The sequence below is a fragment of the Colius striatus genome, chromosome 2, assembly GCF_028858725.1.
Source record: "Colius striatus isolate bColStr4 chromosome 2, bColStr4.1.hap1, whole genome shotgun sequence".
NCBI lineage: Eukaryota > Metazoa > Chordata > Aves > Coliiformes > Coliidae > Colius > Colius striatus.
In genome coordinates, this window is record NC_084760.1 from 105,530,800 (window position 1) to 105,544,587 (window position 13,788).

At 43.6% G+C, this 13,788-nt stretch overlaps 1 protein-coding gene across 1 annotated transcript in view; it reads left to right on the forward strand.

Annotated features, from left to right (window-relative positions):
• The first annotated feature begins 1,735 nt into the window (after positions 1-1,735).
• The window catches only part of PPP1R14C (protein phosphatase 1 regulatory inhibitor subunit 14C), a 51,293-nt gene continuing 39,240 nt past the window's right edge, over positions 1,736-13,788 (forward strand). Inside the window, exon 1 of the mRNA XM_061990646.1 lies at positions 1,736-2,005. Coding sequence (XP_061846630.1) covers positions 1,736-2,005 — 270 coding nt within the window. The remainder of the gene's footprint in view (positions 2,006-13,788) is intronic.

Here is a 13,788-nt window from a genome sequence, read left to right on the forward strand (position 1 = left end):
AACCCCCATCCCCTGTGCCACTGGAGAGGGATGGAAGGAGAGTCCTGGGAGGAGGGAGGGGTAGGGGGAGATGTTTTAAAATTTGGTTTTATTTCTCATCTCCCTGTTCTGATGGTTATTTAATAAATCAAACCTTTTTCTCCCTAAGTTGAGTCTGTTTTGCCCGTGACACTAATTGCTGAGTGATCTCCCTGTCCTTATCTGGACTCACAAACCTCTCATTATATTTCTCTCTCCCCTGTCCAGTTTAGGAGGGGGAGTGATATTATGAGTTGGTGGGCACCCAGACAGGGCTAAACTAGCACTGATTTTCTCTCAAGCTTTGCCTGCAGTGCAAGCTTAGAGTGTCATCTACAGCGATGCCTAGCTGCAGTGTCTCAATCTCTGAAAATCATATGGTCCCTACACACAGATAAGGAGCTTAACTTTATATGCTTTGCTTTGAAGAACTGGCCTTTTTTTTTTCAGATGAAAATCTAAAAGCTATCATAGCATTTAAGACCAATAACAAGATTTTATCTCTCGATCGTATTATGTTATGATATCTTTAGCGGCACAAGCTGAGTTTTACCTGAATAGCTTGATGAGGCTCAAATGCATCATGCTAGCCTCTTATTTGGTGTTGTGTCAGATGCAGAGAGCAGAAGAGGCTGAAAACTGCAACCAGATGGGCTTGCCAAACAGCAGCAAGGATTTGACTGAATCAGATATGCCCAGGTAAACATGGCCAGGAATTTATCCCCTTCCCCTCTGTCCCTTGGTCAGGGGAAAGCGACTTGGGCTGGGAGAAAGATGCCAGGGGTGAAGGAGGCAGCATGTTTCATTGTGTGCAGGGGAAGGTCCCTGCAGCCATACTCAAGCTTTGGGACACCCAGGCATTGCCAGTCCGAGGGCTGCGTGCCTGAGAGGTCAGCTTCTGACTCTTGTCACAAGCAAACTTGTTTGCTTAGGGGGACGGTCCCGGCCCTCTGACTGTTGCCTGTGTTATGGTGACTGCTTAGTTGCGGGCATGGGCACATTTTGGTATGTGTGGTGGACCATGGGTGATTTCAGTACTTCCTGAGAGACACAAAGCTGGTCAAAACATTAATGCTAAGCAATGTCTCTTAGACAGCCATCTCCAAATGACTAGTTGTTATACTAACTGCTGATAGCTCAAAGTATTTGCTTTCTATTTGGGTTCACTGCCCTGAAATTATTCATCCCTCACCCTGGGGAGAAGAAAACAACAGCATTCAGCATTTTTCTGAAAGATAACGCTGCAGATATATAATATTTATAAACGTCGTGTGCATGATGGGGCAATACTGCATTTCCTTAAGAAAAACCAAAAGAGTGAGCCATAAACCACTCCAGCAGCCGCGGTCTCCGGGGAGCATCCGACAGGACCCGGCCGCGGGCAGACGCCGCTCCAGCTCCGAGGACAAGGAGGACCAGCCGCTCGCGCCGCGCTGGCACCGGCACCGGCACGGAGCCGTGCCGTGCCGTGCCGTGCCGTGCCGTGCCGTGCCGTGCCGTGCCGTGCCGTGCCGCCCCTCGGCTGTCCCCGCCCCCTGCCAGTTTGGGCCCAGCCCCCCGGCGGCGGGGCCGGCCGCGTCGCTGTGCCATGAGAGGCTTTAAACGGCAGGTGCCGGGGAAGGAGGCAGACGCGCAATCGGCGGCTGCTGCAGCCCGGCGGTAGCGGTGGGCGGGCGCCTTTCGGCTCGGGGGGAGCCGCAGGGGAGCGGAGCAGAGGATGTCGGTGGCGACCGGGGGCAGTGAGGCGGCGGCAGCAGCGGGCGGCGGCGGGACCCGCGTTTTCTTCCAGAGCCCCGGCGGCGGCAGCGGCGGCTCCTCCGGCGGCGGCGCCCGGGAGGACGCAGTGTCGGCGGCGGTGGTGCAGGTCCAGCAGCGGCGGCACCAGCAGGGGAAAGTGACGGTGAAATACGATCGGAAGGAGCTGCGAAAGCGGCTGGTGCTGGAGGAGTGGATCGTGGAGCAGCTGGGGCAACTCTACGGCTGCGAGGTGCGGGGTCAGGGCGAGGTGGCGAGGTCGCCGGCGCGGACGCCGCAGTCCCGTCCCCCTACACCCCTCGCCTGCCGCTGCCTCCCTCGCCCTCGGCATCCTCCTCCCGCCCCGGGCCGCCTTTCGGTTGCGGGCAGGGGAGAGAGCTGTCACTGCCACCTCCAAATGACATTCCCGGCCCGCTGCCTCCTCCCTACCGTCGCCCCGCGCTTCCGCGGTGCCACGCCGCGGGGAAGCGGGGAAGGTGTCCTCTGCCCGGCGGAAAGGGTGTCCCCCCTCTCCGCGAGCGGAATGGGAGGGGACCGCCCTTTGGCAACAAGCGGTGGCTGCCGCACGGCCGCGCACGGAGCGGGTCCGCTCCTCCCGGGGCGGGGGTGTCGGGAGGCGCCGGGTTCCCGCTTGGCCGGGAGCCGCTTTCCGTGCAGCCTCCCGGGGCTGGGGCTGGACGGATGCCGATCCCCGTCGGGGGTAAGGTGCAAAGCGGGGAGGAGGAGGACGCGGCGAGGGGAGCTGCGCGGGGGGCTATGCCCAGGCGGCTGCGGTGGAAGAAGGACTTCAGTGCGGCTGTGGTCCCCACTAGACCGTGGTTTTGGGTTACCGCTGTCCGCAGGAGCAGCATAGATACTAGCCAGGAAATGTCAACGAGCAGATGGAACATCATTAGGATGAGAATCGAAAAAATACTTGAAGGCGGGGGAGGGGTGTATCTGTAGATCGAGCCTGTTTTTCTGTTACTCTGAGCAAAAAGTGAGTGTTGCCAGAATTCATTTTCCTCTAAAGAGGACAAGTGAAGAGAGGGATTTTTCAAGACTGTCCAGAGGAATGGCAGCTGTGCTTTTCAATGTAGGGATGGCCAAGTTGTAAGTAAAGGAAGTACCAGTTTTTTGTCAGAGCTTCATGAGAAATGTAGACCTCCTAGCCACCAGGGAATCCTGCTTTCCATGGCACCTCAAGTATTTACCGTTATAAAGGATCAAAATGTTAAGTCTAAACTGAGATTTGCACTTGCTTTTCCCATCAGTAGTCTAATTTGCTTTTATTAGCAGCTTATGAAGTGAAATTGGTTGAAGCTCAATGAACTTTGCAGCTAGCAGCCCTGGAGCCAACATCTCACCCCAGGGCTGCTGGGTTTTCTGTAGCTAGGAAGGCAAGAACTAGACAGTCACTCTTGAGGTGTGAATGTCACAAGTGGCTGCGAGGGTCTAAATAACCAAACCTGACTATGTGGCATGTACATAACAAATGTTTAAAGATACTTTCTTTCATCTCAAAACCAGTTAATCAGCAAATTTGTCAGAAGGACATGCCCTTGTAAATAAATGTTCATGGTCCTGCTCTGGCAAGGGGATTGGACTAGATGATCTTTTGAGGTCTCTTCCAACCTTTAAGATTCTATGATTCTCTGAAGTCTCCTGAACTATTCACATCTATGAACTAAGGGAAGGAAAGATAAAAATGGAAGCTCTAGTTGAAAATAAGCAGTTGTTACTCTTCACCTTGGTGTGAATTGCCTCTTCAGCCTCATGATTTGTTAAGCCACGTAGACTGTAGGCTGCAAGGATTTCTCAGATGGCAGAGTGCTTAAAACTGGTCGCATGAACTGGAAAGATTTTTGTGTCTGTATGAACTGATAATGCAGTTGGTGTACTGTCTCTGGTTTGATTCTTGTTCCAAAACACCAGGCCTGTTTGGGCTATGTGCTTTTGACATACAAGCATGGTGATTTCTGTATGTTACGAAAGGAAGTGATACATGGGACCAAATCTAAGTCCAGGGGAGTTATTGCTGCTCTTCAAAGTATTCAAATTACTGTCTTGCTGGAGAAATTTCCTTATTGTGGTTGCTCTCTGACTGAAGCAGGAGGTCTGCTTTACAAGGGCCCTCCATTAAGATGGGAATCACATATGGCTGCATGAAAAGAACCTTTTTTGAAATTTGGTTTCTAAGCTGACTTTTAGGGGAAAAAATGGTTTGACACAACACACAAATGTTTTTGTCTTGAAGGTTGAGGGCAAAATGTAGAAATCTTCTGCTTTTCTTTGCAGTTATGTATGAACTTTATCCAGTGTCAGCACAGGTCAAATGATTAATATGCTATAAGAATAAAGTTGAAGATGTATGATGAGTGTAGTAATTAAAAAACAATAGCAACTAAATGCAAAATGCTGTGCTTGAATCTGCTTGAATTGCTTTTAGCCTTAGAGATTTAGCTCTTGGGCTCAAATCTAATCACCTCTGCAGACTGTTAGTAACACTGTCTGAGGGCAGGTTAGGGAGAGGTTGGTAGTTGCTCGCCTTAACTTCTGTGGAAGATCTCTTATAACTTCCTGCTGAGATGACACCTAAGTTCTGAAACAATCTGAAATCTTCCAGAATGTCACAGATAGCCACTGAATTACTAATCCTGGAAGAGCTAACCTGTTGGTGTTTTGTTGTTCTTCTAATGTAGAGGTCTGTTTCTAAGGAGCAAGGCACTCTTCCTGGGAAGAGCAGAAATAAGTACAGAATGGTGCAATGCACTGAAAGTTTGCAAGAAGATCTGGTTATATCTGTGAGACGGCAGAAATTTAGTGCCTGCTTACCATTTTCCATTTAAATAATATTAAAGATTGTATTAAACTATGCTGTGATTCATCCCTAAGTGGATACTTGCAGAAAGACTGCCTTTATTCAAAGCTAAACATGTATTCATAGTCTATCAAGTATTTGCAAGTTAAGTCAGCTATAAGCCTGTCTTGGCTTGATGACAAAGCGTAGGAGATGAGGTTGGAAAATAAAGAGACAGGTTTGTTTCTGTTCTTTCTTGTGGATCTAGCAATACAGTTTTAGTTTAAAAAGTAGGATGCCAAGCAGGATAATAGAGTTGGGGGGAAGTGGTTTACAATGAGCTCTTTGAGACTATTTTTAGTGCTGACCACAGATCCATGACACAAAGATCAGCTTTAGAAAGGTTGTTTTCACATAATGAAGACTTTGGGGTTGAAACCCAGCTTGAGTGGTGTAAAGGGTTACCAAGGTAGAAATCTTTAGTAGGACCAGAAACTATTAAGTAGAATTTGTTTGGCACCAGAACCTGTCAGGCTAATGTACCTAGGTCAAGTGCTTCAGGTAAGTGTCAGTCTGGCTGACTCCTGAGCTGCTTAATTAAAAGAATGAAGTTTTATAACCTTTTTCCCCCGTTTTCTATGAATGCAGAAAATGAGGTTGAGTTGCAGATCAGTATACTGAAAATGCAGTGCACTAATTGCAGGACTTGAACTGACTTCAGTGTTGATCTTTGCTAGGTACCTTGTTTCTAAAAATAGTTTCTCCATAGATGCTTCAAATTTTGGGCTAAGTCCATTATGGGTTAAGAATTGCTAAATAGTACTGCACAGAACAACTTACATCATCAGTATTCATTCCCTAATGGTTTGCAACTTGTAGTTTCACTTAAAGTGATGACACTCTAGTTTTCCAGATGTGTGATCTATGTTGTATTCACCTGCCAGACTTGTACAGCTTTATATATGCAAAAAAACCCACCAACCCCAAAAAAACCAACTCACTGAATTTATCTCCAGAACCTGTTCAAATTTGCCGGTGAATTACTGTGCTCAAGAGTCCCTCTATCCATAATTACAGCATTTACTATAAATGGCAGAACGTTGACGGAATGAGTACATTGAGAGCACACAGATTTTGCACAGATTTAGTAAACAATGGAGAAAGATTTTTGCCTCTGTTATGAGCTGGAGTGTTTTTTGATGTAGAGACTGTCATGTACAAGTCCAGTCCTTAGATTTTGCACTCTAAAAGTAAATATGAGACTTAGTTTCTAATAGGACATATTACTGAGCTTAGCTGGATGGTCAACTGTTTTATTAGAGTATGAGTACTCCTGTATGGAAATCAGTGATTGGCAAAGGATATGATGTTGATGTGGAAGTAACGGGAAATTAGGTCCAAGCTTATTCCTTTTCCGTTCCAGGGCACAATACCTTGGAATTCTCTTAAATTCAGCATAAAAGATAAATAGAGCTGTAAGAGCTACCTGTCAAAGCCCACTTAAGCATATTCTTTAAAGCACAAAACTGTGCTAGACTGAGAATTCTCATGTAAGAGTCTCTTCCACCTCCTGATACTGGCACTTCAATGACAAGAGTGATGTGAAGTTCCAAAATGGATAAAAGGATTTCATGTTGTCAGGGCTAATCTTTGGTTGTTAGTGGTTTTTTTTGGTAGGATATAGGAGGGAAGAGAGCAACTGAACTTGATCCTGCATGGATTGAGCTCCCTTTCCCTGGGTGCTCTGTGACTTCAGTGCTGGAGGACTCTCTCTTTGGCCATCTTCCTGAGGCTGCTGAAGTATGCTAACGGTGGCAACTTGTCTAATACAGCATCAGAGAGTCTATCACTCTATACATGCTGCAGTTTGAACTGGTTGGTGCTAGACAGAAGACAAAGAGAAGGCCCTTATCTAGGCTGGAGAGAGATCACAAAAGAGAAAATTTCCTTGCCTTCCCTCTTCTCTCCTGCTGCACTGCTCCACGGTGGAAAGCTAGTGACAAGGTGTGAAAAAGTGAACTGAGAGTTATGGGAAAGACAAGTTGTCTGTCTTGTGTTAGGCTTTCTGAAAAGGGTGTGTTTCCTCAAGAGGAGCTCTAGTCACTCAGCCTTGAGCTCTGAAGAAATTAGCTGCCTGGGCTGTGTTTTCAAAGTATTTTTTCCAGTGATGATTATTTGCACATTGATGGGTATTGGTGGTCTACCAAGAGTAGTGCTGCGTATGCTGAGTAACTGGAAGGCTGTAGAGCATGTTGGCTCTTCTCTGCATTTGCAACCCAACAGGCATGTTTTGTGATTTGATGACTTGGTTGCAGCTGCTTCTCTCCCTACTATTTGGGACCGTATATGGGGCACTGACCTTCTGCAAAGTATGAACCACCTTCTCTAGCCCACTTGCTCATGGGTCAACGGCTTTGCACACCCTGCAGATCTTGTGTGTGTGTGCAGATCTTGTGAGACAGTTGCTATGGTGATCTGCTTTCCTCTGGATTTGGAAGAATGCTGAATAAAATGGTGTAAGGACTTAGGGCCAAACATTTCTTCTCACATCCCAAACATCCTGTCCTTTACAAAACAGCCTAGTCAGCATGTTGTCAAGGCTGCCATGTAGTGATGTGGACCTGAAAGTGATCAGGTATTACTTCTCCTCAGGCTATCTTGAGGTAAATTTTGAAATTCATTATTCACTTCTCAGAAAGGTATTTGCTAAGGAAATTACTGAAAAAAACACTAAGGGAACAAACTTTCCTGACTGAATCTGAATAGACTTCCTCTAACTCGGACCAAAATCTTGCAAATGGTAATTGCGTGCAGACTCCTTTCCAGGTGGATCAAAAGTGGAAAGCAACTGAGAGGGGTCTGAGAGAGAGTGTGTTGCTCCTTAAAAGGATGCAAAGCAGTAGGAAGTGTAATAAAGGATTTCTTTATTTAGGAAATAGAGTATGACAGTCTATAGGTGTTGGAGTAAAGTATATTGAAGGTCAAATGGCTTTGAAATGTATTTGGATTATTACATTTATAAGAATTCAAAAATTACATTTAATGCATTTGAATTACTTCTTTTGGAACTATTACAGACGTCAGATCTCCATGTTATATGTCCTGAGCTTTGAAGCACTCTGAAGGACAGGGGTGCTGCTAGACATAACCACGTCAGTTAAAGGGTTGCTCTGATCAGAGACTGGCAAGGACACAGGCAACACTGGCTTCTTCTATTGTGTAGCAACTACAGAAAGGCACTTAAATCCCAAGAATAGGAAACAGGAAGCAAAAAGTGGCCTGTAAAATGCTTGTTGCTGTAAAACAGCTCCTGTAAAATGCAAGCTGCTGCTTTAAGAGATATAGGCTTAAGTACTGTGAGGGTGCCAAGCACCTGGTGGTGGTGAGGCCAGAGCCTTTTGTCTCTAAATGTGCTACTTAAACTCTGATCTTGGGTTCTAAAGACTCTTATCTAGTAGGAAATGTGCTACCTTTCAGATACTTTCCTCCTTTTTATATGCAAAACTTGCACTACCTCTCAAAGGAGTTGAAGAAAGTGATGTTTCTGCTACTTGAGGTTTGTATAGTCTGGATGCGATTTCTGCACTGCTTAAGGTTCACTGTTTTATGTTAAGTAGCAGCAGTATTCTTGACTTCTAATTTAGAAGCTTTGCAGCGGAAATCTTCCATCAGCTATTCCATAGCAAATCTTTTGTCCTTTCCATCTCCGTTCAAGATTCGACTGGCCTCTTTGCTGAAGCAGTAGGTGTGGTTGTTTTATAACACTGAAGAAATAATTGATTGCTTACATCACTTAAACTTCTAGAATTGTACTTCTTACAAACAGTAGCTTTCAACCACTGTGTCTACAAAGGCTCTTCTGCCTTTAGGCAAATTGCTTTACATACAGGCAGTTCTTGATTATCCAGTGTAAGGGAGGGTGGGGAGGGGGTGGAAAAGAGAACACATTTCAATGGAAAAACTGGATTTAAAAAGTAAGCTGCAAATCATGAAGTGAACATAGAGCTGAAGGGGGGAGAGAGGGAGAGACCATCATTATTCTACCTTTTTGTGTCAGTCATAGAATCATAGAATGGTAGGGGTTGGAAGGGACCTTTAGAGATCATCTAGTCCAACTCCCCTGCAGAAGCAGGGTCACCTAGATCAGGTCGCATAGGAACATGTCCAGGTGGGTCTTGAAGACCTCCAAGGAAGGAGACTCCACAACCCCTCTGGGCAGCCTGTGCCAGGGCTCCCTCACCCTCACAGTGAAATAGTTTTTTCTTATATTTAAGTTGAACTTTTTGTGTTCCAGCTTCTACATTGCTTCTAGACTTAGATTCTGGCTTGGATGTGTCTGTACTTGTAGCACAATTAAACTACAACATGGATGGTCTGTCCCCAGATAGCCGAGAGATAGTTACGTGGTGCTTTTTGGAGATGTTGGGCTGTCTTATGTACCATTGGTCCCTTGTACCAGTGTATTCTGACAGAGTTGGATCTCTTCCATTACCCTCAGAGCTTTGCATTAGCTGATCTAAACTGCACTGTGGAAGCAAATGCCTGAAACAAAAATAACCCTGTTTAAATGAGGAAAATACGTATGTCATGGCACATCTGCCCCTTCTTAAAAGGCATAGGAAATGTTTCTAAATAGGTGTTGTGTCTAAATAAAAAGATGTTCTACTTGAACTAATACTTCATAAGTAGCATGATAGTTTTGAGTTCACATGAGACTAATTTTGTCTTGATTTGTGTCTTTCAAAGGCTTGCTGAACTTGTATTTCCAATCTTGTAATTCTCCCTTCAGATAAGCTTATTGTGTCCACCCACTGAGAAGCATAGTACTTGGTCCTAAATCCAACCAAAGAACCCCAGAACAATTACTGTACGTAATGTGTGTGAAGCAGTTGTCTTGAGAGTGCAGTTGATGCTGATGAAAAAATATGCTATCCCATCTCTAACCTGATTCAGTATGAATTATGGTCACCTTGTCTCTTGTCACCACAGGTGATAAAGCAGCAGCAGCAACATCAATCCATTCTTCCAGCAGCCTTGTGCCTTGCCTGCAGTCTAAGAAAGCTAGCTTCTCATTTTTCACTTCCCTTTTTATTTTCCTTCTGTACATCTAACTCTAGAACTTTCATTTTGACAGCACAAATTGAGCAGGCTGGACATGGCCATCCATCTGTGTCACTGCAACTTTTGGCTGCCTGTCACAAAACATAGGCAGTTTCTTTTGCCATCCACCTGTGTGACGTGGAATTCTGGAAGATTTCTTGAAGCTAATATCAGAGAAGAGGGGATAAAAATCTTAATTGTATGCAGTCCAGACAGTGGCAATATGACTGTATTTCAAAGGTAGAATAAATTTAGCCTGTTAAAGATCTTCTTGGAACAAGGAAATGTTTGGGCAGAGGTACATTCTTGAAACAATCAAATTTTCTTTGAAGAGATAAGTATTTAATTCTGAGGATCACATTTGAATAGCAAAACTGTTACCTCTCTTCCCTCCCCTAGGGAGCATGATATCTATTCTAGGAACCAGTTCAACATGGTGTCTTGAACTATTTTTGGGGAACACACAGACCGCAGCTCCAAAAGACATCTTGTATCTTTTCTGTCCACATGGTATTTATCAGTAGTGCAGATTAGTGGATCTGAGTCTTGAGAAAAATCATAGTGTGCACTATAGATCTTTAATTATTAGAATGCTGGTAGCTTAATTAATTCCATATAATACTGTTCAGCGTGTGATGCAGAGCTAGTACAAAAAATACCATTAGTGTGCAGTGGTGTTAGTATACAGGTGACACTTCTAGTGGTGACTGAGAGGAGCTCACCATTCTGAGCATGCTGCCAACAAGGAGCTCGAGTCCTGTGTATTGGACTTCATAAATGCAAATGATGGCACAATCAATGCCTAATGAAAATCCTTGTATCAGACTGTCTTAATGGGATTACTTTCCAGAACATATAATTGGAAAGGATCTCCTAGGTCATAGGGTCTGTTTTCGCATTAGTAGATAAGCTCTTTGCATTTGATATAATTTTTAATGGAGTAACTCAGTTATGGTGTTTATTTCCACATTATTTCATAGATTTAAATATACCTGTTAAGCCTTTTAGACACTAGACTCTTTCCTACCTTCTTGTAAAATATAGAAGGACATGGACAAAAGACTAATGCTTGGGATGGGCTTGTCTGGACTTTCACTCTGGGGTGAAGTTTAAATAGATTGCAAATACACTTATTATCTGTCCTCAGTCATCAGGCTCAAGTGGTTACTGTAGTAGAGGGGCAGGAGTATTGAGCAGTGGTTCTGCTTAATACTTAAGCAAAATCTGTCTTTTGAGTAGATATCTGCACGCTCTGGGAGAAGTGTGCTCACTAATGTTTCATGAAATTAATTTAGGAGTGCTTGAAAAATATTGGATGTTAGCTCTTCAAGATCCTAACTTATTTTAGCACTTGAATGGTAACTTTGTTGAAGTAGATATCTAAAATAACTCTAGCAGAGTACAAATTATTCATTCTGCTTTAGGTGACAGATAACATTCTGAAATACTTCCTTTAAACACAAAGAATGCCTTGAGCTTTTACAATTGGTTGCTTTACAAAGTAATACATGAAGTGCTTGTTGCATCTTTTTTTGCAGAAAAGAAGTCCAGATGTTCTGGAATAAATTCTTGTGTATCTTTGGTTTTTAATGATATTGTTTCAGACTCAATATCATACTCTGTATTCCTGTTTCAGGTGCACTGAAGCAAAACTGCTTAGTCTTCTTTCTTAAAAAGTTAACAAAACTCCCAAAAGCTGGATTATAGTTCTCTTAGTATTGAAAATTGAATCCCCTCTGAGTGCAGTAACTAATGTGGGGAGGAATGCTGGTGGCAACTAGCTCATTGACATCCTGAAACATCTCATCTTGTACTACAGTGATGGCTGAAGTAATAGTTTATTAGTCTGCTTAGCTAAAGGTTTCATCCATTTGTTTATAGGTATCCAGCTGCTATTTGTTTATCGAGATCAAACTTACACAGCTTTGCTTTAGTGTCTTGAAGTAATTCTGATAACCAAGAAGTGCATTTATATGAGGAAGCAAGATACAAATCCTTCACAACAATGGAGACTTCCAGGACTACTTCATAAATGCAGTCACCTTAACAGTCTCTGCTTTTTGTGACCTTTTTCAGTAGATCGCTGAACACTTTTTCCTGGGTGGTTTTTGAACTTTGCATCAGATTTCAGCTTAAAATATGTAGTGATTACTTTTGATATTAGAATCCTTAGCTCTTACTGTGGGTTAGTAGTTTGCAGTACATTGGATGTAGCAAGTAAAGCAGACAGGACTAAGTGGCAAAATATGTTTTTAGGAATCTGTCAGTGATTAGAAGCACTGTAGTCAACAAGAAGACCAATATAGTCTTTGATTCCCTTCTCCCAGGGTTTGTTATTCTTTGGTGGGCTAGCCACACCAGATTATCCCACTTCCTAGATGTGGAAGTGTTTGAATTAAAGATCCCTCAGGCACTTTTCAGTCTTTTGCAGGCTAGGGACTTACCTAGGGAGCAAAGTAGTGTCGCTGGCCCCTGGGGAAGAGGAGTGTCTGCTTTAAAGTATGTTAGAACTCCTGCTGATATTTCTTGACACCAGTGGAGCAGGGCCAAAATGCATTGGCTGCTGCTTCTTGGCCTGCCCAGGCACCACTTGAAGGGATGATGTACTACAAAACATCTTCAAATTTCTTGCAGACTAAATTTCTTCAACAAGAAGGTTATGTTGTCTTTAGATTCAGCAGGATGTGAGAGTTTTGATATCACTGAATAAAATATTAACCACCTCCTTGACCCCAAGAAGGCAGACTTCGTGTCTCAAATGTAAAATCTGACAGGACATAACACTTCTGACTGAAGAAATACTGACTTTTGAAAACCATCTTTTTCCAACCAGTAACTCTTCAATTGGCTGATAAGACAAAAATGTGGTGAGAAGATCAAGAGTGTGTCAGATGCTTGATGTACCCATACTATATGATTTAATGGAGAGGTCAGTTTGCACACATATTCTCAGTCCAGAGAGAATAAATACTGGAGACTAAGAGATTATTTTTACAGGGCTGTTGAGGTGAGAGGAGACATTTAGAGGCCTCATCACATGTGCTCTTTCCTTGTGTTCTTTCAGACAGATCTAATGGAGTAATGAAACTTTGAAGTGCCCCAGGAGGCAAACCTACTTAATTGCACTGCTGTTTAGCCTAAATTCCCAGAGTGCAAAGGACCTGTTTTTGATCCTGTCGGTCAAAATGTTTTCTTAAAAGTGTATTCCTTGGGTCTTTTTCACTTCTAGCCTTAAAAGAAAGGAATCAATCTGCCAAATTTGGACTAGCATGGAGTGGCCCTAGTTGTCAGGGGTCATGCTAGGAGACCCAGGCACCATCATTGTGTGAGTGAAGGAGAAAACTACTTATGAACATCAGGGCTCCTCTGAAGTGCTAGGTCAGCACTCATTAATCTTAAGCTAGAACTGTGTGAGTCTTATTCCTTTCTGAAAGGAAAATGGATCTTTCCAGAGGCAAGAAAATAATTTCCAAGCACGGTATTTGCTTTCCAACTAAAGCTGTATTAGCATGGAAACGCAAGGATGAGGTCTGGTAACCTATAACTGTAGAAAATGCCCTGCACGTTCCTCTGATGTTGCCTAGCTGTGAAGCTCAGAGCACGCTCCAACTTTGCTTCCAAGTACTGTAGCTTGCTCTCACAAGCCCCCCCTTTTTTTTTTTATTATAAAAGAAGTAATACTCTTCACAGCTTCTCTATCTTACCATTGCCCTCCATGTGGTGCAACAATCTAGTGTGGGCTTAGCTGTTATCAAACTATTGCAGAATTCTGTTTGAATTGCAGGGAGTCAGTCAAAGAAGCTTTTGTTATTTGGAGGTGAATAGAGACTTGCTACTATGTATCAGGCAGAGGTAGGGATGTCTGATGTCTGCCATTTAGAGAGCAATTTCAATGACATAATGCTGAAAGTACCACTATTTAGAAAGCTCCTAATGGCATGACTCTGTGCCTCTCAAGGATGAATGCATAACAGTAATTTAGTGAACAACATATGTGCTAATGCCAAACTATTTCTGCCTTGTGTGGAAAGTGGATGATGACAAAAAAAAATGATGTGTTCTTCTTATCTGCTTTGTAGTGTTGTTCTTAGCAGAAGTGACAACCAGGCATAGATTTAGCATGTCCTATTTTTGTG